At 32.8% G+C, this 25,443-nt stretch overlaps 3 protein-coding genes across 6 annotated transcripts in view; 1 reads left to right on the plus strand and 2 right to left on the minus strand.

Moving 5' to 3' along the window:
- Window positions 1-6,251, minus strand: part of LOC111369872 (N-terminal acetyltransferase A complex auxiliary subunit NAA15-like) — a 14,907-nt gene extending 8,656 nt beyond the window's left edge. Inside the window, exons 1-8 of one of the 2 annotated variants that reach the window (XM_022991608.1) lie at window positions 6,021-6,251; window positions 4,799-4,877; window positions 3,815-3,897; window positions 3,553-3,702; window positions 2,676-2,791; window positions 1,588-1,693; window positions 502-573; window positions 292-407 (exon numbers count right to left, since the gene is read on the minus strand). In XM_022991608.1, coding sequence (XP_022847376.1) covers window positions 292-407; window positions 502-573; window positions 1,588-1,693; window positions 2,676-2,791; window positions 3,553-3,702; window positions 3,815-3,897; window positions 4,799-4,877; window positions 6,021-6,071 — 773 coding nt within the window. In that variant the 5' untranslated portion in view covers window positions 6,072-6,251. The remainder of the gene's footprint in view (window positions 1-291; window positions 408-501; window positions 574-1,587; window positions 1,694-2,675; window positions 2,792-3,552; window positions 3,703-3,814; window positions 3,898-4,798; window positions 4,878-6,020) is intronic. The other variant, XM_022991681.1, reaches the window with a different exon arrangement.
- Window positions 6,252-11,122: 4,871 nt separating this feature from the next.
- Window positions 11,123-16,702, minus strand: LOC111370004 (DNA-repair protein XRCC1). Of its 3 annotated transcripts, none has more exons than XM_022991813.1 (8): window positions 16,522-16,702; window positions 16,129-16,392; window positions 15,856-16,044; window positions 13,842-13,953; window positions 13,204-13,289; window positions 12,853-12,945; window positions 12,577-12,663; window positions 11,123-11,697 (listed from the first exon to the last, which is right to left on the minus strand). In XM_022991813.1, exons 2-8 carry the CDS (start codon window positions 16,354-16,356, stop codon window positions 11,338-11,340), a joined length of 1,155 nt encoding a protein of 384 aa, XP_022847581.1. In that variant the 5' UTR covers window positions 16,357-16,392; window positions 16,522-16,702; the 3' UTR covers window positions 11,123-11,337. The 3 variants fall into 3 exon arrangements, with proteins under 3 accessions (XP_022847581.1, XP_022847538.1, XP_022847502.1); XM_022991770.1 differs by having other exon boundaries at window positions 16,129-16,395; XM_022991734.1 differs by having other exon boundaries at window positions 16,129-16,702.
- A 5,276-nt stretch (window positions 16,703-21,978) lies between these two features.
- Window positions 21,979-23,591, plus strand: LOC111370166 (F-box/kelch-repeat protein At1g80440). Its single transcript, XM_022991879.1, has one exon. It carries the CDS (start codon window positions 22,381-22,383, stop codon window positions 23,446-23,448), a length of 1,068 nt encoding a protein of 355 aa, XP_022847647.1. The 5' UTR covers window positions 21,979-22,380; the 3' UTR covers window positions 23,449-23,591.
- Window positions 23,592-25,443: the final 1,852 nt, after the last annotated feature.

Here is a 25,443-nt window from a genome sequence, read left to right on the forward strand (position 1 = left end):
GTTGGAAGAAGACAAGGAAAATAAAGCATCATGTGCTGAAGAATAACAAATGCATAAGCACATACAATTGATTAAATACAAAGTCCACAGGACGATTCTCATATTCTCTAAGAATTTATTTAAACAAAACACGGTGACATAATTACAGAATAAAGTTGGCATTAACTTGAAGCAATCTTCTCATGTTTGAGCCATCAAAAGTGTACAGTCAGCTTCTACTACATGAGGAAACTAGACTTCAGAAATAAAAATAAAACTTTTTTTTTTTTATCATTTATAATATACATATACCTGTAGTTGTCAGGATTCATGGAAAGTAGCACTTTGTATAATTTTTCACCTTCTTCAGCACGGCCCAGCTTAACAAGAAGAGAAACCTCTTGTTCCTTGTATGATAATACATCAATCTACAATGCATATATCACCCACAGTTCAAAGTCTAGCTTGAGAAATAAGATTCAGGACCTCAATAAGCTAGTAAATTAACTTACTATAACTTACAATTTTGGATTCCTTCTTGTGCAACTCCTCAAGAGCCCGCTCAAGAAAGCCACATTCTTCTAGCAAAGCAATCTGAGATAAAATATAATAACCGTGTACCATTTAATTTAGTTACTGCATATGGAAATATCATAGTTTTTGTGGGATCACTAACAAAAGATTCCTGCATGTAATCAGCAACGGAACTATAACCAAAGAACAACAAAATGGAAATTCAATAGTTCTCATATGATAAATTGAAGTACAAATATCACCCAACAAGCATTGATTAGCACTAGTGATGACAGCTGTCTAAAATAAGAGAAAGTTCAATGCTCGGTCAAATTAATTAGTTTGAAGAGAGCCTGTTAATGACTAGAAAAGCATCTAATATCCATCAGAATTAGTAGAATCCAAGGTCTCTTTTGAATACAATCAGCATAGTAGTGCAACAGCAAGATCCAAGCACACAAGTCCCTAAAATAAGTTCAGAATAATTGGGTTTTAGCATGATGTCCAAGAAGACCCAAAGTTCTCGTGACCAGAGACATGAACCTATTCTTCTCAAGGATATTCCTTAAACCAATTCTTAACAAATTATTCCACCCCATCCTTTTCAAACTTGCTCTACCCAAAAGTGATGATATCCAAGAAGACACAAAGCTCTCGCAACCAAAGACATGCACCTATTCTTCTCAACGATATTCCTTGAACCAATTCTTAACAAATTATTCCACCCCATCCTTTTCAAAACTTGCTCTACCCAAAAAAGATGAGAACGCAACTATTCGTAATTGATGCAAGTGTTTCCAAGAAATAGTCTCAAAATCTGATTCAATATTTGTGTGAACGATTATAATCTTGGAAATATCATTTCAAAGATGGGGGATGTTTTCTTGCACCAGCATGTTCAAGAACAGAAAATTGCCCAATATAAATGTCATGATATTTTCCTGAGAAAATGTACAATAGAGTGATCTCATGATATAACAAAATCTTCACATCAAGCAGTTAAGGGGAGGGCAAAAGCAGAAGGACCAGTCCAAGCAATTTATAGGAGTACAAATATTTGCTGCATAAAACAGTTAAAGCCAATAGTAAACATGCCTTGTACAAGAGCATTTCTCCATGCTCACAACGTTCATTGAAAGGAGGGTAGTCGTCCTCCAGAGTCCCTTCATATGCTTCAAGGATATCAATAGCCTTTGCTCCACTAGCAAACAACACAAGTAGATATTACATAATAAGGAAGCTCAACTATTACCCATTAATAAAGAATAAAAAATAAACTTTCAAAATGATATTTTTCATTTTTGCAGTTACGAAGATTTAAACCGGTGACGAGGACGAGGATGAGGATGATAAAACATAACCGTGCACAGTAAATCTTTTGACGTCATAAATCGACAATGAAAGAAAGTAGCATCCTTGAGGAAAATGTATTTAGTGAAAATCCAAAACATAATACAATAAAACCATAAAACAAATCAGCAACTTTTACAAGCAACAAAGGAAAAGCAAGCATCGTAGATCTTAGTTTTCTATATTAGCCCCTTATTTAGAATCAAACTAATCAACTAACGAACCCTAAAGGGTAGCTCAATGGCCAAGCCTTGGATTTGTTCTCCAATGGTCACTAGTTCGAGTCATCTAAAGGCTATTGAGGTGAGTACCCGACTGTATACTTCAGGGCACCGTGGGATGAGTCGAGGTACGCCTAAACTAGCCCGCATACCCACGATCATTAAAATAATAATAATAATAATAATAAAATAAATAAAAAATCAACTAACGAAATAAAAATAATATTTACAGTAAAAGCTAAAAAATGTATTTTGCCAAAGTAATGGATATGCAGGGACATCTCTATCTAGTCTCAATGAAGATACGAAGTACAATTTAATGCAAATAATTCGTGATTTTCATGACTATTTCTACAAAGATAATAGGTCTGCTTGGGTTCATTTTATTTTGCTAAAATTCAACATTTCAAAAAATGAGTAGTTGATAAGTGCGTAGTAATTGTGGTTCCTATGTAATGTGTTGTTAAAATTAAAGTTTGACTTTGAAAAGTAGAATTTTAGGAGAAGAAATTGAAACATTAATGTACACAGCGTGCAATTTGGAAGGTTGTTAAGTAACCAAAAAAATAATATCTGGATAGCAATGAAGGACAATAAATAATGTTTAAATACTTGGAGTTCAAGTGATGAGAAACAGCAAAACCAATCCAATTCATGCGATGATTTGGTTTCAGCGTGAGCAATTGTTGTCTTGTCTCAACAAAACCTGCCAAGTCTCGCATCTGTGCCTGCAAAAGAATCATTCGAACGTAGCACAAATTAGCTGCACAGTGCAATATAAATTGTTGACTCACAAAAGGGTAAACAGAAAGGTGAAAACATGGAATAATTACCATGTAAAACAAGCACAGAAAAAAATCTAGGGTAAATATGAGGTTTTATTTTGGTTTCATTACAGAAAAGACATCATCGTAAAATGTATTCAGTTGGAAAATTTACTTTCAGTGTGGTATTGCATCTACTTAACTTGCATTTTAGGCTTCGTGAGGCTGTATAAACACAGCTTATGCATGCTGTGATAGGCTGATAGCTGACAACCGAAAATTAGGAAAGAGGTTTGCTATTCAGTTCAATTTGATTATTTTCCCTAGTTCCTGCTTGATGTGTGACTTATTATCAAAAGAGAAACACAATGTAGGTAACAACACTCGGGAATATACTCATATCCCAATTAATCCAGCAGGCAAATATGTTGATAAACCTACTATCAACCAACATGAATGCATGCCAACACAAAAGGACACGAGAGGAAGAAACAACAAAGTCAAAAAGAACAAAAATATGGATATCAACAATTTACGACAAAAATACTGTTTCCCAGGATAATTTCTTCACCAGTGGCATTGCAAAAGGCAACGCTTGTGCCAAAAGTTTAGTTATTGCTTTTAGCACAAAATTCACAGTAGCATGCAAAAGATCTTCAGACATTCCAGTCTGTAAGCAGATAACAGAAAAGGAGAAATGAAAATTAATATGTCTAACAATGTACCTGTAAAAGAGACAGATCACGCAGTATTTCAATGTTGTCAGGATCAATTCTAAGTGCATTTCGGTAGCACTTAATTGCTTCCCTATATTCTCTATCAGATCGATACAGAAGACCATAGACATGCCAGCAAACATGACTCTTAAGATCATTCTGCGAGACAGAATTGAAATTCCAGGTGATGCAGCAATCCCAGATTATCAACGATTTTTCATAATAATAATGATACTAATAGTGACAATGATGACAACAATAATAAATGAACCTTCAAACCAAGCCGGACTAGTTCATAAGCTTCTGACTTCCTGTCCATGCAGTTCAAGGTTAATCCCTTCATTGATAGAGTTTCTGAAAACCACGAAAAGATACCATAAACTACTGAGATTGATCTTGAAAGAAGATAATAGTAGGAACTAGGATTCAGTGCGAAAGGGGGGGAAGGTATCTTGCACGTGTATTTTCCTTCATATGTTTCATACAACATCTACTTTCTAATTACCATTTTTTGTCAAAATAACCCAAGGAGGAAAAAAAATGAACAGGTGATGGATATTCACTCTTTCAGAATGTTAATTCGACTTTTTTTTTGTGGTTTTTAAATCTTTTTTATTTGTGTATTAGTCATGATTATGCCCATTAAATAGGGAATAACTAAATTGTATTCTTAAAAATTCATTACAAAATGAATATAAAAAAAATAGCATGGCATTATCCATAATTAGGAGGAAATCTTGGTAAATTAACAGAATTTGAAGCCTAGTTCCTCGTGATTTATGCCTGGCTTGACTGGAAACAAGTACGCTGTGCTAAGTTTCCCCACACCATAGCCATCAGGATTCTAGCGCTAGAGGGTGTTGCAAGAGTTTGCATCTCCCAGCTTTTAGTGATATCAGAACATAAAGAAAAATGTGTGAAGTCATTTTGTAGACACATAGCTGATTAAGTAATTGACCTTTAATCGTGAAATTTCCTACAACTTCTTATTAAAATTTAATTGCGAGATTCCCTACAAATTCTTATAGACCTTTCAAACAGCATTAACTCCAATATCGAACATTAAGCTTTCAAATAGCTTTCAAAGAATAAGAAAGCATATAACTTAATCTCACAGTGAAGAGGTGAAAGAATGAAAACCCTGTTAGTAGAGGATCAAATGTTTGGTGTATACCAAAAAAAAAAAAGTAGTACATGCCACCTATATGCCACTTACAAAAACCATGCAATATTACCAGATAATATTACTGCATACCTCCGTGATCAGGAAACTTCTTCAGTATAGTATCAGCAGCTTTCAGCCCCTTTTTATACTGTTTTGTCTCATATGATTTCTGCATAGATCAAGCAATAAAATTAAGTTCCATCTTGGAAGCAATAGATTTAGCAACTCAATTGGCCGTACTGCAGTGGGAACAAACTTTTGCTAATATGTAAGATGAGATCAATAAATTCCATCTGATAAAAAAAAACTAATGTTCGTTCTCTCGCCGAATAAATAAGCATTATAAAATTACTAAAGAGGCGTTATTTGTTTCATGAATTCCATTGACTCTTGTTCTATAAATTGATAGAACGTAAGTCAGCAAGTTTGATGCTTATTTGACACACTAATGAAAATGACAAACTAGAGAAACATTAAGGCCCCATTTGGCAGCCATTTTTTTTCAAAATGCATTTTTCTCTATTTTTTTTCAACCACACGTTCTTTATTAAAATAATATTACACATAAATCAAAAAAATTTCCTTATTTCTCAACCACACATTTCACATCAATTTACTATTCTAAAATGCATTTTTACATAAAAATGCCTATCAAACACCCCCTAAAATTGATATGTATATGACTTTTCAAAGTCCAACTGAACGGATGCAGCAGACATTTGTGCTTAAATGGTGGTGAAATATTCCTTCGGCATGTCCAGATATTATGTTCCTTCTTTTTCCTTATCTCAATCATAATTTCTTACACCTAGGCTGAAATTCAGCATTCTGTGAGAACCAATGCTCATAATGGCAATACTGAGTAGCCGTAAATTGCATAAATTCACTTCATGCAACCTTTTCTTCAAAGGAAAAATAATTATGTTTCTTTATTTAAAATAAAAGGAAATTGTACAAAATTATGCCTTTGGGGGAAATCTCACAATGGGCTGCTGATTTTCACTTTTTCAAAATAAATAGTAATATCATACCACAAAATAAAAGACATTCCTTTCTCACGGAAACAGAAGCTTCTATCCTAAATATACTAGAATTACTCTAAAACAAGACTTAAAATAACGTAAAAATTGCACATAATCATTAAAGAAATACATGAAGCATGATCGAGTACAATGAATTACACAAAGAATAAAAATAAGAGCATCAAATGAACAAAAAAAAACTAGGTCTTTCTACTAAATTCAAAAAGGTGGAATCAAAATCTACAAAGTATCCGTAAAATTTATATAAGTAAAAATCCCGATAAACATACCACGATAAGTTTAAAAAGGTTGGCCTCTTTCGGAGGAAGTGAAGCTCCCATTGTCGTTACTGCACAGAAGACGGTCCGCAAGGAAAGAGAGTAAAACAAGGGATTGATTTGTAAGAGAAAGGGACGGTAGTTAGCGGCGGCGGAGAGAAGCGGAGTGCGGCAGAATTTGGGGTGGCGTTTATCTGCTGCAACCCTACAGAAAGAGAGATAAAAAAGGGTGAGAACTTAATAAAGTCAAGTGCTGCTGAAGTTATTTTGTCCTTCGCTTGTATCCATAAAAGTCGCATTTTTTAACATCATATTCAATGAGGCGTTTTATCCATAATGCGATTTTGCTTTATTTTGGGAACGTGTTTCAGTAAGCTTCTCTTTGAACCTCATTTTTATCAAAATTCATTTTCAACCATATATTCTCCCATAAATTAATTTTAAATATAAATTAAAAACTTTTTTCCTATTTTTTAACAATACATTTTTCAAACATTTTATTCAAAAACACATTTCATCCATAAAAAAAAAAGATGTCAATAGGAGCTAATATGTATCAGATAAAAATGAATAGTTAGAGTTATTTTCAACTTATTTTTAAACTAAATCAAATTAATTTTAGTGACATAAAAGTAATTTTTCGAACAAGTTAAAACAAAAATATTGATTTAAAATCTCACAGAATACTTAAATTGAAATTTTATAAACATAAACTTTACAATATATTAATATCAATACAAGTTTAAAGCTATAAAAATAATACAAAGTTCAACTAATACCAGATAAAAAGGTTGTAGATATGATTTTTTTATAATTTATACTGTCGGTTGAAGAAGAGAGATATATATAGTGTTATATTCATTTTTAAAGATCTAAACTAAGTATCAAAATCTAAACTAAGCTCTTGTTTGGTCTCCATTTTCTTCAAAATACATTTTTTTCTCTCTTATTTTCAATCATACATTTTTCAATAAAATTATATTATATGCAAATTCAAAACTTTTTTCTTTGTTTTTTAATTATACATTCTCCATCAAATTACTACTCAAAAATGCATTTTTGGCACAAAAAAAATAAGGGTCAAATATAATAAAAAAGGGTGAGAACTTAAAAAAGTCAAGTGCTGCTGAAGTTATTTTGTCCTTCGCTCGTATCCATAAAAGTCGCATTTTTTAACATCGTATTCAATGAGGCGTTTTATCCATAATGCGATTTTGCTTTATTTTGGGAACGTGTTTCAGTAAGCTTCTCTTTGAACCTCATTTTTTTCAAAATTCATTTTCAACCATATATTCTCCCATAAATTAATTTTAAATATAAATTAAAAACTTTTTTCCTATTTTTTAACAATACATTTTTCAAACATTTTATTCAAAAACACATTTCGTCCATAAAAAAAAAGATGTCAATAGGAGCTAATATGTATTAGATAAAAATGAATAGTTAGAGTTATTTTCAACTTATTTTTAAACTAAATCAAATTAATTTTAGTGACATAAAAGTAATTTTTCGAACAAGTTAAAACAAAAATATTGATTTAAAATCTCACAGAATACTTAAATTGAAATTTTATAAACATAAACTTTACAATATATTAATATCAATACAAGTTTAAAGCTATAAAAATAATACAAAGTTCAACTAATACCAGATAAAAAGGTTGTAGATATGATTTTTTTATAATTTATACTGTCGATTGAAGAAGAGAGATATATATAGTATTATATTCATTTTTAAAGGTCTAAACTAAGTATCAAAATCTAAACTAAGCTCTTGTTAGGTCTCCATTTTCTTCAAAATACATTTTTTTTCTCTCCTATTTTCAATCATACATTTTTCAATAAAATTATATTATATGCAAATTCAAAACTTTTTTCTTTATTTTTTAATTATACATTCTCCATCAAATTACTACTCAAAAATGCATTTTTGGCACAAAAAAAATAAGGGTCAAATATGCTCTAAATCATTACTTAATGCAAAATCAAAATATAGAAGGTCCAAGTAGACTAAATCGATGATTAGGTTTGATTGTTGTTTGATAGTGTCTTTTGCAATCCTATCTACAGAATACAATTGTTCCAACAAAGGATAGATCTATGTGATCTGATCCAACTTCAACCGACATAGAGCGACCCATTAAGCTTTAGCTTTTCTATAATATTTACATTTCTATCAATATATTTAGAACTTAATTCTATATTACTAAATATAATTATAATAATTAAGTTTATTAATTAGAATTTATAATTTACTAATCTTATAATCTTGCACGAGTTTGGTTGATCTTATTTTCATAACTTTAATTATAGTAGATGATTAAATTAATTGTCTATTTATGCGTAAATGTATTACTTTGAGTTAAATAATATCTTTCATAATAATATTGTGATATCAGGCCTTAATTCTATATTTATATTTGTAAATCAATATGTTTTATTAAAAATTCTCTATTTTTATTGACTCGGTGAGTTAGAAGAATCAAGAAAATTGAACAATATAGTCGACCAACTTGTCCAACACAATGGGTTGGACAAATATGGAAAGACTTCTATTAAATTCCACATATAGTGGTAGAGAAAATGAAATATATCTTTAGTTCATATATAAACTAATCAATATCTAATATCGACCCTGGACAAGTGGCGAAAACTATCAAGCTAGAGTACTATAGGAGCAAGGGAAATTTCCGGTGGAACGATGAAATACGTAATAGGCGTATTCAAAAATGGTTATGTTAAAAGATGATATTGAATGGGATATTTGAAACACATTACTAGATAAAATTAAACAATTCAATGAATGGTCTAATTCACCTTCTCAAACATGCCGTTCACGTTCTATGTGACTATGCAAGAAGTGCAGTCATGACCTTTGTGTGAGCTCAAATGCTGGCACTAAGAAAGGGATTCACACCCCAAAATGAAAATTATCAGTTCAGTGTTAACCTTCAATTTTCCATGATCAGAATACCGAGGGTACGGGAAAAAATTACAAGAAAAGGAGAAATAAGCCGAAGAGCGAAATTCATGTACTAATCATCCTACTCAGATTCAGCTAACAACATTTCGATTTTCCGTGCATTGTGAAAACAGATGGGAACAGAGCGATAACAAGGAAAGGACAAAAATGCAATGTCTACGGTGAGACTTCCTTGGCATTTGCAAAGACACGAGCAACTGTATTATAAGCTTCGTCTATTTCTTCTTCTGTCATTTCAACTGTTTCATCACTATCATAAGCTGTATCATCCCTGACCAGAGTCTTCTTCATATTGCCACTTTCACTTCTCTTAGTTTTTGATGTTTTCTTCTTTATGGATATGTCATCATCCATTTTGCTATATTCCAGCTCGTAAATTTGTTTACAAGAGATTGCCTGTCTCTGCAAATCTTCCTTATGAAGTGAATCCTGATCACCACAGTTGTCATCAAACTTGGCTATTTCCTCAACCACCCGAGGAATGCATGCCCATTGCTCCGCTATATGCTGAATATCCTATGGAAGGAAAAAAATCATGCACGAAATCAAATAGTCACACTTCAGCACCTAAGCTTAATCAAAACAGACTAGCAAAATATAAAATTATTAATTAATTCATAAATATGCAACACAATTAAACCCTGTTTGACAACCATTATTTTCAAACTCTTTTTTCTATATACTCATTTTCAACCATACATTCACAAAATAAAACTCAAAATTTTTGACTACTTTTTAACAACACATTCTCCTCGTTGAAGAAGAGAGATATATATAGTGTTATATTCATTTTTAAAGATCTAAACTAAGTATCAAAATCTAAACTAAGCTCTTGTTTGGTCTCCATTTTCTTCAAAATACATTTTTTTCTCTCTTATTTTCAATCATACATTTTTCAATAAAATTATATTATATGCAAATTCAAAACTTTTTTCTTTGTTTTTTAATTATACATTCTCCATCAAATTACTACTCAAAAATGCATTTTTGGCACAAAAAAAATAAGGGTCAAATATGCTCTAACTAAATCACTATTCAAAACATGATTTTTCCCATTCAACAATTAATTATAACCACACATTTCATGGACCCAAACTTTAAACCCACACATACCATCAACTTTTATCGATACCTACAAAAATCTAACTTTTAATAAGGGTCAAATATGCTCTAAATCATTACTTAATGCAAAATCAAAATATAGAAGGTCCAAGTAGACTAAATCGATGATTAGGTTTGATTGTTGTTTGATAGTGTCTTTTGCAATCCTATCTACAGAATACAATTGTTCCAACAAAGGATAGATCTATGTGATCTGATCCAACTTCAACCGACATAGATCGACCCATTAAGCTTTAGCTTTTCTATAATATTTACATTTCTATCAATATATTTAGAACTTAATTCTATATTACTAAATATAATTATAATAATTAAGTTTATTAATTAGAATTTATAATTTACTAATCTTATAATCTTGCACGAGTTTGGTTGATCTTATTTTCATAACTTTAATTATAGTAGATGATTAAATTAATTGTCTATTTATGCGTAAATGTATTACTTTGAGTTAAATAATATCTTTCATAATAATATTGTGATATCAGGCCTTAATTCTATATTTATATTTGTAAATCAATATGTTTTATTAAAAATTCTCTATTTTTATCGACTCGGTGAGTTAGAAGAATCAAGAGAATTGAACAATATAGTTGACCAACTTGTCCAACACAATGGGTTGGACAAGTATGGAAAGACTTCTATTAAATTCCACATATAGTGGTAGAGAAAATGAAATATATCTTTAGTTCATATATAAACTAATCAATATCTAATATCGACCCTGGACAAGTGGCGAAAACTATCAAGCTAGAGTACTATAGGAGCAAGGGAAATTTCCGGTGGAACGATGAAATACGTAATAGGCGTATTCAAAAATGGTTATGTTAAAAGATGATATTGAATGGGATATTTGAAACACATTACTAGATAAAATTAAACAATTCAATGAATGGTCTAATTCACCTTCTCAAACATGCCGTTCACGTTCTATGTGACTATGCAAGAAGTGCAGTCATGACCTTTGTGTGAGCTCAAATGCTGGCACTAAGAAAGGGATTCACGCCCCAAAATGAAAATTATCAGTTCACTGTTAACCTTCAATTTTCCATGATCAGAATACCGAGGGTACGGGAAAAAATTACAAGAAAAGGAGAAATAAGCCGAAGAGCGAAATTCATGTACTAATCATCCTACTCAGATTCAGCTAACAACATTTCGATTTTCCGTGCATTGTGAAAACAGATGGGAACAGAGCGATAACAAGGAAAGGACAAAAATGCAATGTCTACGGTGAGACTTCCTTGGCATTTGCAAAGACACGAGCAACTGTATTATAAGCTTCGTCTATTTCTTCTTCTGTCATTTCAACTGTTTCATCACTATCATAAGCTGTATCATCCCTGACCAGAGTCTTCTTCATATTGCCACTTTCACTTCTCTTAGTTTTTGATGTTTTCTTCTTTATGGATATGTCATCATCCATTTTGCTATATTCCAGCTCGTAAATTTGTTTACAAGAGATTGCCTGTCTCTGCAAATCTTCCTTATGAAGTGAATCCTGATCACCACAGTTGTCATCAAACTTGGCTATTTCCTCAACCACCCGAGGAATGCATGCCCATTGCTCCGCTATATGCTGAATATCCTATGGAAGGAAAAAAATCATGCACGAAATCAAATAGTCACACTTCAGCACCTAAGCTTAATCAAAACAGACTAGCAAAATATAAAATTATTAATTAATTCATAAATATGCAACACAATTAAACCCTGTTTGACAACCATTATTTTCAAACTCTTTTTTCTATATACTCATTTTCAACCATACATTCACAAAATAAAACTCAAAATTTTTGACTACTTTTTAACAACACATTCTCCTCTAAATCACTATTCAAAACATGATTTTTCCCATTCAACAATTAATTATAACCACACATTTCATGGACCCAAACTTTAAACCCACACATACCATCAACTTTTATCGATACCTACAAAAATCTAACTTTTATCTAAACCATTCAGGGACTAGAGTTAGTATGATATCCACAAAAGAGTGAAATAGCTAGCTTTTGATACGTGGAGCACAAGTAGATGACCCGTCAAAAGGATTTGGCTCTAAAAGCATATAAGCATGTAATGGAACTTGCACTTCAAATTGCTGGATGAAACTTTCACTTTTCCAATCTTGAAGGAACTTGAACCCGATTTGACTAGCTCTCTATGCCCCAGATAAAGAACATTAAGAAAGAATCATTTACTAGGGACAGTATCAATATATATATCTGGACTTGATTCCATATCCATATCAATCATGCTTTAAGACTCAAATGAACAGAAGACCAACAAATTGAACGACACTGTAATGGAATAGAATAGATGGGTATGAATATTTTACTTGTAAACCATATACACTCCCATGCTCTGATGGCAATCTGGAAAAATTCTCTTTGGAAGTACATTTAACAATAATGAATAGAAATGAATCTCCAGTATCAATAACAATAAGCGCCAAAAAATCTACCTGTCCTTGCTTGAGAGACTCTATGGCATCCTGTAAACATGTTAGGATCCCTTCACTAGCTATTTTCTTAATTTCACTCAGCTCTGGCTGTAAAACAAAACCAAAAAATATAATAAATCGAGGCATTGAAGAAAATAATACTTACATAAAGGAGAACATAGAATCCAATTTAGGTGAACTTAAGAAACAGAAGCAACAAAACCAACGTCAAGCATATGTCACATGGCTAAAGATCGTGGATAAATTGATTGTAACTAATGGGAAATTGCAGGCTACCTTTTCTTCTTGATTTTCCAGCCATGATATTGTTTTCGTTAAATCCTCAATAGCCCATTTCTTCACTTCCGAAGGAGGAAAACAATCTGTAATCTGCTTAGAAGTAAACACCATCTCATATGTGACTGAATTTATGTGAAACTGCTTAATTTAAGCCATTGATTAAGGGAGACCCCATAATCTGATCTATAGAGCTCTCTTAGAGATGCTAAAATGGTGACACAGTTGAACCTCGTATTTTCAGTTCAATCATCATGGCTGCACCAGATGACACTTTTGACAGGCCAATAAAGTATTCAAGGTATACGATTGAGGAACAGTTCACAGGCATTGTAAACTAGAAAATGGTACCTTGGATGAAGCAGAAGTCGTTGGGTTTGAATGTAGTTTCTTCTCTTCTGGTATCGTAGATTTTCTAGATGTAGATTGTCTTGTATCTGCAAGTGTTAATTGAATTATGGTTCAGATAGGCTCCAGGAAGCAATGGGATAGATCATCTCAATAATTAAGAGTATGTTTGGGAAACTGTTTGTGAACGGTTTTAATTATAAATAGATAGAAATGAGTGATGGATAAGTGTATATTATTTGTGGATCTCTCGAAATGTGTGGATAAAAAGTGACTTGAATGTTTATAAACATGAGTCAAACATAGACTAATTACTTTTACGAGATAAACCATTTGGACTTCAGCAAAAGTATCAAAATTGATGAGAAGCCCCAAAATATAGAATCATAGATAATAGCACATAAAACGGAGAGAGACCTTGCCTAGCTTCATCAAGTACGCCTTTTCTCTTCCATGGTTGTATTTGTGGATCTCTCGAAATGTGTGGATAAAAAGTGACTTGAATGTTTATAAACATGAGTCAAACATAGACTAATTACTTTTACGAGATAAACCATTTGGACTTCAGCAAAAGTATCAAAATTGATGAGAAGCCCCAAAATATAGAATCATAGATAATAGCACATAAAACGGAGAGAGACCTTGCCTAGCTTCATCAAGTACGCCTTTTCTCTTCCATGGTTTACCAGCATGCAGAAGATATGTTTCAATATCAACAAGTTTTCTCTGGTCGTAACACAGTGATACCCAATCCTATGCCAAAAGAATGCAATTAGAAAAGAACTGATTTCATACTTCTGCACCAGGATGGATTGAAGACGCAGGAATGAAGAGAGAAATAAGCAGAGAGAGACTGATCAGAAACACCTCGATCAAGAAAGAGATGAATCAGAAATAGAATGGAACAGATGCGACATTAGGGTTAAAAAAAAACTACTGAAATGTACTAGTAAAAGCTCTCAGAAAATATCAATTACATTAATGACAATGATTAAACAGCTCTGGACAATTCAAAATTCATAGAATAATACGGTAAAATCACATATTAGGTCATCTTTACTAGCCAAAAAAGACATTAGGCAATAGGCAACACTATAGGAACATCTAATTATTTAAAGAAGAAACTGTTTCAAAGAGATATAATACTAGGAACAAGGAAGAATTTGCATAAAGAGAGAGGAAAATGAGGGCGGTGATGCAAATTAAAATCACATAGAATCGTAACGGAACCAAAATTAGACACCAACAAAATTTCAAGTTAACATGATGGTTAACTACGACAACGTCCTTCCACACACATTCAAGCTCAAATAGATATTAAGTCCTTTCAAAAGAGATTTGCAAGAAAATCAAAACTAGCTCCAGGTAGCAAATTGAACTAGGATCACTGAATCAAGGTAACCGTGTAAAGTGAAATAGTGTACCTAAACTTACAAAAGACTGTCCAAACCTTCTAAAAAACAGTGTTATGCTAGATAATCTTCCTTTCAATGTCCAAACTTCTTAGGATAGAAAATACAGGCGTATATGTAGGGAAAAGCATTAAAACATTTTATTTATATTTTCACCATTTGACATGTCTTCGGATTGGTAGTTTCAGTTTATGGTTTGATAATCTGATCAAAATTTCCGTATGTATAGATTGCCCCCTCTGGCACAGGTAATAAAGGCTCAATCACAAAAGCAAAATTATTGAAATAACTAAAAGGAAAGGGATGATGACATCTTGATCCTATAACATCGAAAAGTAGAAATCTAGATCTAACAAAAAATGGATTTTTTGCAAACACGCTAACAGATGCAGGGCTATGAATAGAGAACTATCACTCTCAACTATCCAATAGGTTAAAAAAACTGGGAGAAGCGAATGGCATCTGAATGCAAATCACGCCTTGAAAAAAGCAGCAGCATCGTGACTTAGAGGAACAAGACCATGGGCACAAATAAAATGAAATTGGATCATATAAAGCTATTCCAGATAGAAGCGGAGCATCTCTGGGTAAATACAAAAGGAGAATGCTATTTGTACATAATAGTGAAGTGGAAGAGAGAGAAAAAAATAACTGAATTTCTTTTCTTTCCAACTCTCTCTCTCTCTCTCATGTAACCATTACGTACATCATTATGTACACCATTATGTAAATGTACCACAATCGAATAAGAAAGCGTGTCTATCTGAAAATTTTCACTGGTGTTTACAAGACTCAATGAGAGCATCCCAAAACTAATGGTCCAAAAAAATAGGGAAAAAAGGGCAGATTAGCAACAGATAGACATATACATACAACAATTGACTTTCATATTCTAATAGACTGTTAAGTGCATCAAGATAACAGATATAAGTTGGCCAAAAAGTTTCTCAAGGCATTTAGCGTCCGAAACTAATACAACCATTTTTTTACCTGTCGCTTGCAAATTTTTAGTCAAAGGCAATATGAAGAAGTGATATTTGCACAAATACAGGGCTTATATATAAGCTTAATCAGTCAACGCAATCAATGAAATGGTGAACCAAAGCAAAAGAAACTCTAAATTATTAAAAATTATAAGATCATAGTTACAAGTAACAAAATAAAATGAAATCTTCCTGGCAAGTAAAAAAGGCAAAAAAAGATTGATATAACTAATTTTACTTCAGTGCAGAGAGTGTTCAACCTTGGAAACTATAGTTCCACAATCAGCCTCAACTTGGCGGAACTTAGGGGTGTTGGGAAATGCACATATTAAGAGAGTGCATTTCGAGTTCCAATCAGGCTGATAGTCTGCTCCCATTTCCAACATCTGTGATCGCAAAACACCTCGCTCAGGATTCACAACTCCTGACAGCACAAATACCACCCCTTCCTACACTCAATCAATATCACAAATTAATTTTTAAATGAGAACTTAAAGAAAATGGGTCAATGCCAAAGTGAACTGCTATAATACCATCAGCTTCGAGAAAGTTGTGGCACCAGAATAGGCAACTGAAGAAGACTCTTCTTGATGTCCGGGTTGAGTGTGAAGGGCATTTTGATCCTTCTTTCCTTTGCTATGAATTCTTGCTTGCTTAGTGTTTTCGTCATCATCGTTTTCCTCACCTCTGGAACTCATCCATGAGGGTAAATTCCGTTTCTTCCCAGTCTTATCATCAGGACTTGTTTTTAACTCCGACATTATAATTCAATTGTGTATACAACTATAACGCACAAACTACTAAATACAAAAAGAGTGCACCAACAATTACCCTCTATATTTTGGAAACCCGAAATTTAAATTAATTAAACATTCCCAATTAATTCTGCTGAAAGGAATTTAGTATCAACGTAAATAAATTAATACCTGAATTCAATATTACACGTTTGACAGCGGTTGAGGCGTTTAAAATTTTCGAAATTCTCAATTCGCAGAAGAATAATGAGATTTCACCAACAATCAGAGCTTATAAACGTAAAATGGAATGCAATTTGATTTCTGCAATGTGCAGATGCGATCTTAGGGTTAATGCAAAAACGTGGACTTAATTAAATTATCGCTGTTTGAGCCCAATTTTTGTGGAGAAAAAGAATTTTTGAATAGCCTATTGATGATAAATATGTGGTCAAAAAATAAAGAAATTTTTTTTATTTATTTATAATATTATTTTATTGTAAAATATGTGATTAAAATATTGTCAAATTAATGTTAAAAAATGTATTTTGGTAGAATAAATGGGTTCAAACAAGTGCTAATGGAACACTTCTTTTAGTTTTTTGAATAATTTATTGATTATTTGTTAACGTTATTTTAATTTTTTTTTACTCCCCATTTGTTTTCATTCTTTTCAAATTTTAATAGTTAAAATAGTTTTTTTTAAATAATGTGTAATTGAAAAAAAATGAAAAATTTTTAATTTGTATGAAATATTATTTTATGAAAGATTGTTTAATTGAAAATAAAAGAGAAAAAAAGAATGAGAAGGAGAATGGGATCAAACGGGGCTTAGACTTATGTTTTTTTATTTAAAATATTTTGACATTGTATTCAAGATAAATTTTAGAAAATACCATTTGAGTTTATATACAAATATATTTTCGTCTTGATGTTGAACGTAATTTTCAGCAACATGATCTCGTAATTTGTCATGTAAAATTTGTATTGAAATTGATTTTCTTGTAATATAGTAAAAATACAAAGGTATAACATAATTATATATTAATATAATCTTCATCTCTTTTACATTGTCCATGTTTTGTGAAAATTAAAACTAAATTTTAATTTAAGTTAAAATTGATAATTAATTTAGCCAAACATTTTATGAGATTCACAACTTTTCAAACACACATTTCTTCAATTTTTATCAAAATTCATTAAAACCACATTTTTTCATCATTTTTTTTAATCAAAATTTACTAAAAATTAGATTATAACCCTCACGAAACAGGATCATTTCCCAGTTGCTAATACTATAATACAACCTTTGTTTTTTATTTTGTTATACTTAGCTTTTAATTGTGGGTTTACTCGTCACTATAAGCACTAACGAAATAATTAATTGCTAAATGTATTGCTTTAATTAGAAAACATTATCAATTAAGATATTGTCCAAACAGGTGAGGTGGCATTAGGAAAACAATGGATCAAATCAAAACGTTATCAAATAAGCTTGCAATTATCCAAAATAAGGTGAGGTGGGGGATGACAATTGACCAAATCGGCTCGATTGGACTCCCAAACACTCAAGTTCAAATCACATTCAAATCCTAGGCTCAGATTGCCCTTTCGGCTTGTGGGCCTCATCGGCCGAAGCCACCACAAACTGGCTTGCTTTTTAAAAAAATAATTATCAAAATAAGTCAAAAAACAAGTAAAGAATATTTTTAAAGAAATTAATAAATTAAGCCAAAAGGGAGAAAAAACGAACAGATCCACAAATTCTAATGAGCTCGACGGGTGGAAAAAGTGGTCGACCTGGCCTATAGCTTGTCTAAAACGTGGTTGAGTTGTCCATGGACCAATCCCTTTTGCCCTTTAACTGGCATACATCAATTGTAATACGACATAAGAAGAAACGAAGATCTTATCTTCAAATCTCATCATTATTTATTTATTAAAAATATTAATTTATTAAGACTTTAACTAAAAAACGTAATCAACATTTTAAGATATATATATATATATATATATTAAACTATCAAATAAAACACCACTTGCATATTAGGAGTGAGGTTATCTCATGTCTTGTTGGCAGCCGCAGTGTGAGGATTCGATTCTTGAGACATGAAATTAAACTCCTTGTAGACGCAGTGTACATGCAGCTCTTGGTCCCTGATTTGTTGGAAGCACATCCCGCGATTTACCTCCCTCACAAAATTCTATAAACGGGACGGTGGGAACTTTCAAAGTTGGGGTTCAACCCCCTTTTTTTTTTTTTAATAATCAAGTCATTGGTCTACGCAAAGTAGGGCCACTTGACCACCCCATTAGTGGTGCAGAATTGCCTCAATTCCATCCATAAATTATCAAGAACTTGAAGTCAATAAATTTTTGTTTTTAATATTCTTGCTTTAACTCAAATATCTGTCAAAGGCCTCAAATAGGAATAAGCGAACGGTACACGCTAAATAATGTTATCTAGTGCAAGTGTTATTTAATATTAATATAATTTAAAATAAGACGGTCCAATTGCATATCAATAAATAATGATATATAGTATCACTAACACTATAGATGCTATAAACCGTCAGAATGTGATAGGAAGGATGGATGAACTTCCTATTGATATAAAAGGGAATGGAGATTCAATTCGAACATGAAAACATGACTAAAATGATCCTAATTACTCTATAGGGTATAGTGGAAGAAGAGGGGAAATTTTCATATGCGAAAATGATCCAATGAATTCGAAAGAATTAAATGAGGACCTGTATGAGGTAAAATATCATGTGCAGCTCTTCCTTCTCCCACTGGCACCATTGATGAACCTTATACCCATGAGGACCGTGCTACACGTACATAATCATTTACACAATCGTTTACACCCCACTCACATAATGGGATCAAACGGGGCTTAGACTTATGTTTTTTTATTTAAAATATTTTGACATTGTATTCAAGATAAATTTTAGAAAATACCATTTGAGTTTATATACAAATATATTTTCGTCTTGATGTTGAACGTAATTTTCAGCAACATGATCTCGTAATTTGTCATGTAAAATTTGTATTGAAATTGATTTTCTTGTAATATAGTAAAAATACAAAGGTATAACATAATTATATATTAATATAATCTTCATCTCTTTTACATTGTCCATGTTTTGTGAAAATTAAAACTAAATTTTAATTTAAGTTAAAATTGATAATTAATTTAGCCAAACATTTTATGAGATTCACAACTTTTCAAACACACATTTCTTCAATTTTTATCAAAATTCATTAAAACCACATTTTTTCATCATTTTTTTTAATCAAAATTTACTAAAAATTAGATTATAACCCTCACGAAACAGGATCATTTCCCAGTTGCTAATACTATAATACAACCTTTGTTTTTTATTTTGTTATTCTTAGCTTTTAATTGTGGGTTTACTCGTCACTATAAGCACTAACGAAATAATTAATTGCTAAATGTATTGCTTTAATTAGAAAACATTATCAATTAAGATATTGTCCAAACAGGTGAGGTGGCATTAGGAAAACAATGGATCAAATCAAAACGTTATCAAATAAGCTTGCAATTATCCAAAATAAGGTGAGGTGGGGGATGACAATTGACCAAATCGGCTCGATTGGACTCCCAAACACTCAAGTTCAAATCACATTCAAATCCTAGGCTCAGATTGCCCTTTCGGCTTGTGGGCCTCATCGGCCGAAGCCACCACAAACTGGCTTGCTTTTTTAAAAAAATAATTAACAAAATAAGTCAAAAAACAAGTAAAGAATATTTTTAAAGAAATTAATAAATTAAGCCAAAAGGGTGAAAAAACGAACAGATCCACAAATTCTAATGAGCTCGACGGGTGGAAAAAGTGGTCGACCTGGCGTATAGCTTGTCTAAAACGTGGTTGAGTTGTCCATGGACCAATCCCTTTTGCCCTTTAACTGGCATACATCAATTGTAATACGACATAAGAAGAAACGAAGATCTTATCTTCAAATCTCATCATTATTTATTTATTAAAAATATTAATTTATTAAGACTTTAACTAAAAAACGTAATCAACATTTTAAGATATATATATATATATATATATTAAACTATCAAATAAAACACCACTTGCATATTAGGAGTGAGGTTATCTCATGTCTTGTTGGCAGCCGCAGTGTGAGGATTCGATTCTTGAGACATGAAATTAAACTCCTTGTAGACGCAGTGTACATGCAGCTCTTGGTCCCTGATTTGTTGGGAGCACATCCCGCGATTTACCTCCCTCACAAAATTCTATAAACGGGACGGTGGGAACCCTCAAAGTTGAGGTTCAACCCCTTTTTTTTTTTTTTTTAATAATCAAGTCATTGGTCTACGCAAAGTAGGGCCACTTGACCACCCCATTAGTGGTGCAGAATTGCCTCAATTCCATCCATAAATTATCAAGAACTTGAAGTCAATAAATTTTTGTTTTTAATATTCTTGCTTTAACTCAAATATCTGTCAAAGGCCTCAAATAGGAATAAGCGAACGGTACACGCTAAATAATGTTATCTAGTGCAAGTGTTATTTAATATTAATATAATTTAAAATAAGACGGTCCAATTGCATATCAATAAATAATGATATATAGTATCACTAACACTATAGATGCTATAAACCGTCAGAATGTGATAGGAAGGATGGATGAACTTCCTATTGATATAAAAGGGAATGGAGATTCAATTCGAACATGAAAACATGACTAAAATGATCCTAATTACTCTATAGGGTATAGTGGAAGAAGAGGGGAAATTTTCATATGCGAAAATGATCCAATGAATTCGAAAGAATTAAATGAGGACCTGTATGAGGTAAAATATCATGTGCAGCTCTTCCTTCTCCCACTGGCACCATTGATGAACCTTATACCCATGAGGACCGTGCTACACGTACATAATCATTTACACAATCGTTTACACCCCACTCACATTATCAAGGTGAGGACCACGGCTCGACATTATTAAATACACGTGGGGCCCACGTGTTTGTGAGGGGGGGGACACGCTTCGGTAACCCTCCTTCGGTACATATGGTTTATTCCTACTCATGATATCTTTCAAGACTTTCATTGATTAAGTGGTTTCACAAGATATGTCGGGCAAGGAGGAACTGCCTCACTTGGAGTTAAATCAAGAGTCAAGATTTATAATAACTTGACTCAATGTATCACAACGTCACCGGTCTATGTATATTCGTATGAGATTATTTTAAATGGGACATATATCTCTAATTTTAAGGTAATTTATCAATGAATAATTTTATTTAACATCAATATTACTAAGTCCTAATTTAAACATAATTAATCAATTAATTAGATCATCTTAATAGTAAGGATATGAGAAGGCACATATAAGATATATCATGTTAATAACTTTATAAAAATCATGTTTTAGTATTGCACTAAGTAGGGCCGCTTGACCGGCCATGAAAGGTGCAGAATTGCCTCAATTCTATCTAAAACTACATAAAATATTGATAAGAACATAAAAGTCAATGATTCTTTGTTTTTAATATTGTTGCTTAACTCAAAAATCTGTTAAATTGCCCCAAATACAAGTTAACGAACGGCAGCAAATGCTGTGGTCACGCACAGACTATTCTTAATAATCCGTTAAAGGCCCCGAATACAAGTTATCAAACGGCAGCAAATGCTATGGTCACACATAGACTGATCATTTCCTTGTCAGTTTTCTTCTAGAAGCTTGAAGTATTCTCCCAATTTCAAATGCACTATAAAGAGCAGCACACCATATTCTCAAGAAAAGGCAAAAAGCAACAGACAAAACTGATCATTATTGTCCTTAAATCTTAAATCAACCGTCCTTCTAGAAGACTCGTCCAAGCCTTTTTCAGCGTGATCAACTTGCAATTTCAGAATCCCTAGTAAAGATAAAGCTCGTCATTTTGATCCATGAAAAGCAGAAATTATAGGGTCCCATCACAATTTGATTTGCAGTCTTTTCTTGTGGTCATCTTGGTATAAGAATCAATCACTCTTTTCTTTTTTGTTACACAGAAAACCCAGTTAAATGGAGATTATTCCTTGTCTTCCATATGATGTAGGACTTGAATGTTTGATAAGGGTACCTTATCAGGACTTCTCCTCTGTTGCATCAGTCTGCAGCACTTGGAAGCATGAGATTGAGCTGCCGGAGTTTTGGCGCCGCCGGAGAGAGTCTGGCTCAAATCGAAAACTCGTCGTGATGGCACAAGCCCAGGTTGATCCGAGGCAGAAGCTTGGAACCATGACGTATTCGGCTACACCGGTTTACCGGCTTACAGTTTTTGAACCAGAAGGGGGTTATTGGACTGAGTTGCCTCCGGTGCCCGGATACTTCGATGGGCTACCGATGTTTTGCCAACTTGTTGGAGCGGGGATGAATCTGGTGGTGATAGGCGGGCTGAATCCGTTCACTTGGGAGGTTTCCAAGGCGGTTTATGTTTACAATTTTATTTCGGCGACGTGGCGACGGGCGACTGACATGCCAGGTTGTCAAAGATCATTCTTCGCGTGTGGGTCAGATTCTAATCGGATGGTGTTTGTGGCGGGTGGACATGATAGCGAGAAATGCGCATTGAAATCAGCTATGGCATATGATGTAACAAATGATAAATGGACCCACTTACCTGACATGGCAAGAGAGCGCGATGAATCCAAAGGGATTTACCACCTTGGCAAATTCCATGTCATCGGCGGGTACTCCACAAACATGCAGGGTAGGTTCGAGGCTAGTGCTGAATGGTTTGATATCTCCACTTGGCAGTGGGACCCAGTTCACGAAAACTACTTGGAAGCTAGCACGTGTCCAAGGCATTGCGTGGATTGTGGGGATGGAAAATTATACATGTCTCGATCTACTGATGTGTTAGTACACATAGGCTCTACATGGAAAGTTGTAACCGAGCTACCGTCCGATTTGCAAAATACCGCGTACATGATAGGGTGGCAAGACAAATTGTTGATGATTGGGTCCCCAAGATTCGGAGCTCCTCACAGAGCCTATTTATTAGATACTAGAACTCTCGAGTGGGAAGAAAAGGAAGCGCGGGAGGCATTCTCCGGTCATGTTCAATCTGGATGCTACCTAGAACTGTAAGGTGAATGTTGTAAAGCTATGCCAAAATGCACCATATGCCAGTTTTGCATTGCCCACGGGCAAGGTTTTAGAGTCAATCGATTGATATCCACTTAATAATGAAATAACCTTTTATTCTCAAAATGTTAAGGAGACTTGATCAACGATCACGTGTTGTCTTGCACAAAGTGCTTGCTTGGTATTCTTTATAATTTTCTTATAATTTAAAAGCCAAAGTTAAAGTCAAAACATTTTAACTAAAGTATTTTGAAATTGCAACAAATTCATTAAAATCTGTGAAAGCATTAGTTCACAAGACGAGAACTCTTCCTCAGGGCATGAATCATCCAGTCTTGAATCCATGATCTCGAGAACTCTTCCTTCCATCCAAAGCTCCCATGTCTGTCCAAACTCCAAATCTTATGTACTTTTAATGTTTTGTCTACAAGTTATAGAAAGAGTGAGAAATCGTAAGCTGCCATTTGAGCTGGGAGATTCGATCACCCCTCGATGCAAATATAGCTATCCCAGTAATAAAATGGATAAGAAGATGAATCCAGTGCACCTTTTCAGCTTTGAGAGCATAGCAATGGCTACAAATAATTTCTCAGCTGCAAATAAGTTGGAGAGGGTGGCTTTGGACCAGTTTATAAGGTAGGTTTTTTTAATGCAGGAACTTTTAAGGTAGCATAAATTTAGATAATTGACTAACCAGATTTTCAAGGATAAGAGATAACTATATAAGGATCTTTGAGAGGCTTTGAACAAGCGCCAACCGTCCGACACACTAATCTTGTTAAGCCTTTAGGATGCTGCATTGAAGCAAGAGAAAACATTTTATTATACTGATACATGCCTAATAGAAGAGAATTACTAAGTTGGACCAATTGCATAAGCATTGTAGGAGTTTCTCAAGGATGACTCTACCTTCACAAGTATTCAAGGTTGAATGTGATTCATCGAGATTTGAAAGCCAGCGATTTTGGACTAGCGAGAATTTTTTTGGGTTTCAACAATCTGAAGCAAACGTAGATAGAATCTTCAAAACTAAGTAAACGATATTGATCGATAACTAAACAATTGTTATTAGTGTGGAAGTATCAACTAAAAAGTATTTGTTGTTTTACTTCCGCGGCTACGTGTCTCTTGAATATACCATACTGGGCATTGTTACTAAGGAGTAAGGATGAGAAATTTCTTGGTGGCATTTCATCAAATAGTTAAAATGCAGGTTATTTTCTTACATTAACGAATAATCTCTAGCACAAACTCGCCTCCCATTAACGTAAAGATTCAATTATCATATATATCATCGATTGATTTACATTTAAATTTAACTCGATTTGGTAATACAAACCATGAACTGGGCTTCTTTTGTGAAACTTAATTTTTAAATATTTGTTTTAGGAAAATTAAGATTGATCCCCAACATTTCACATAGTATGTTATATGTGTCTTCATTTTATTTAAATCTGTGAAGTTAGGTCCTTACATGATGAAAAAGTAAAAAGTGTTGTTAACATCCCAAGGTATTTTCACATGATTTAAAACTGGATATTAAAAAATCAAATCACTTAACCTTTATCTCATTACAACTAAATGTGTGATTTTAATATCTACACTGACTTTTTCATCACGTGGGACTAAAACTAATCTATAATATATTAAATATCACATCAAGTGAGAATTATGTTTTAAACGATTTTAACCCTACTATGATTCAATTATTTCAATAATACATTATTTTTAATGGGTGTTTAAATTTATGTATTAGCAATTAATCCTTATGTATCAAATATAATATAAAAATATTACTTATTTATAGTATTTTATTATCACAAAAAATTTAAATCATAAAAGTTGAGTTTTGAGAATACAATTTTCTTCTCTTAAATTTCGAACCTAAATTTTATTTTCTTTAGTTCATTTGAGACTCATCAAATTCTTCTAATAAATTGGTATCAAATATCAGTTTTACAATACTTACAAAGTATTTTAAAATGTGCAATGGACATT

This window comes from Olea europaea, chromosome 1, assembly GCF_002742605.1.
Source record: "Olea europaea var. sylvestris chromosome 1, O_europaea_v1, whole genome shotgun sequence".
Lineage (NCBI taxonomy): Eukaryota > Viridiplantae > Streptophyta > Magnoliopsida > Lamiales > Oleaceae > Olea > Olea europaea.

Excerpts from the sequence above, each read along its gene's own strand:
- LOC111370004 (XM_022991813.1), bottom strand. The coding sequence starts at position 16,356 with ATGTCGGAGTTAAAAACAAGTCCTGATGATAAGACTGGGAAGAAACGG. Across the intron at positions 12,946-13,203 it reads CGACTTCTGCTTCATCCAAG|ATTACAGATTGTTTTCCTCC; the intron begins GTACCATTTTCT and ends ACTTCTAAGCAG. Across the intron at positions 12,664-12,852 it reads TGGAAAATCAAGAAGAAAAG|CCAGAGCTGAGTGAAATTAA; the intron begins GTAGCCTGCAAT and ends TTTGTTTTACAG.
- LOC111370166 (XM_022991879.1), top strand. The coding sequence starts at position 22,381 with ATGGAGATTATTCCTTGTCTTCCATATGATGTAGGACTTGAATGTTTG.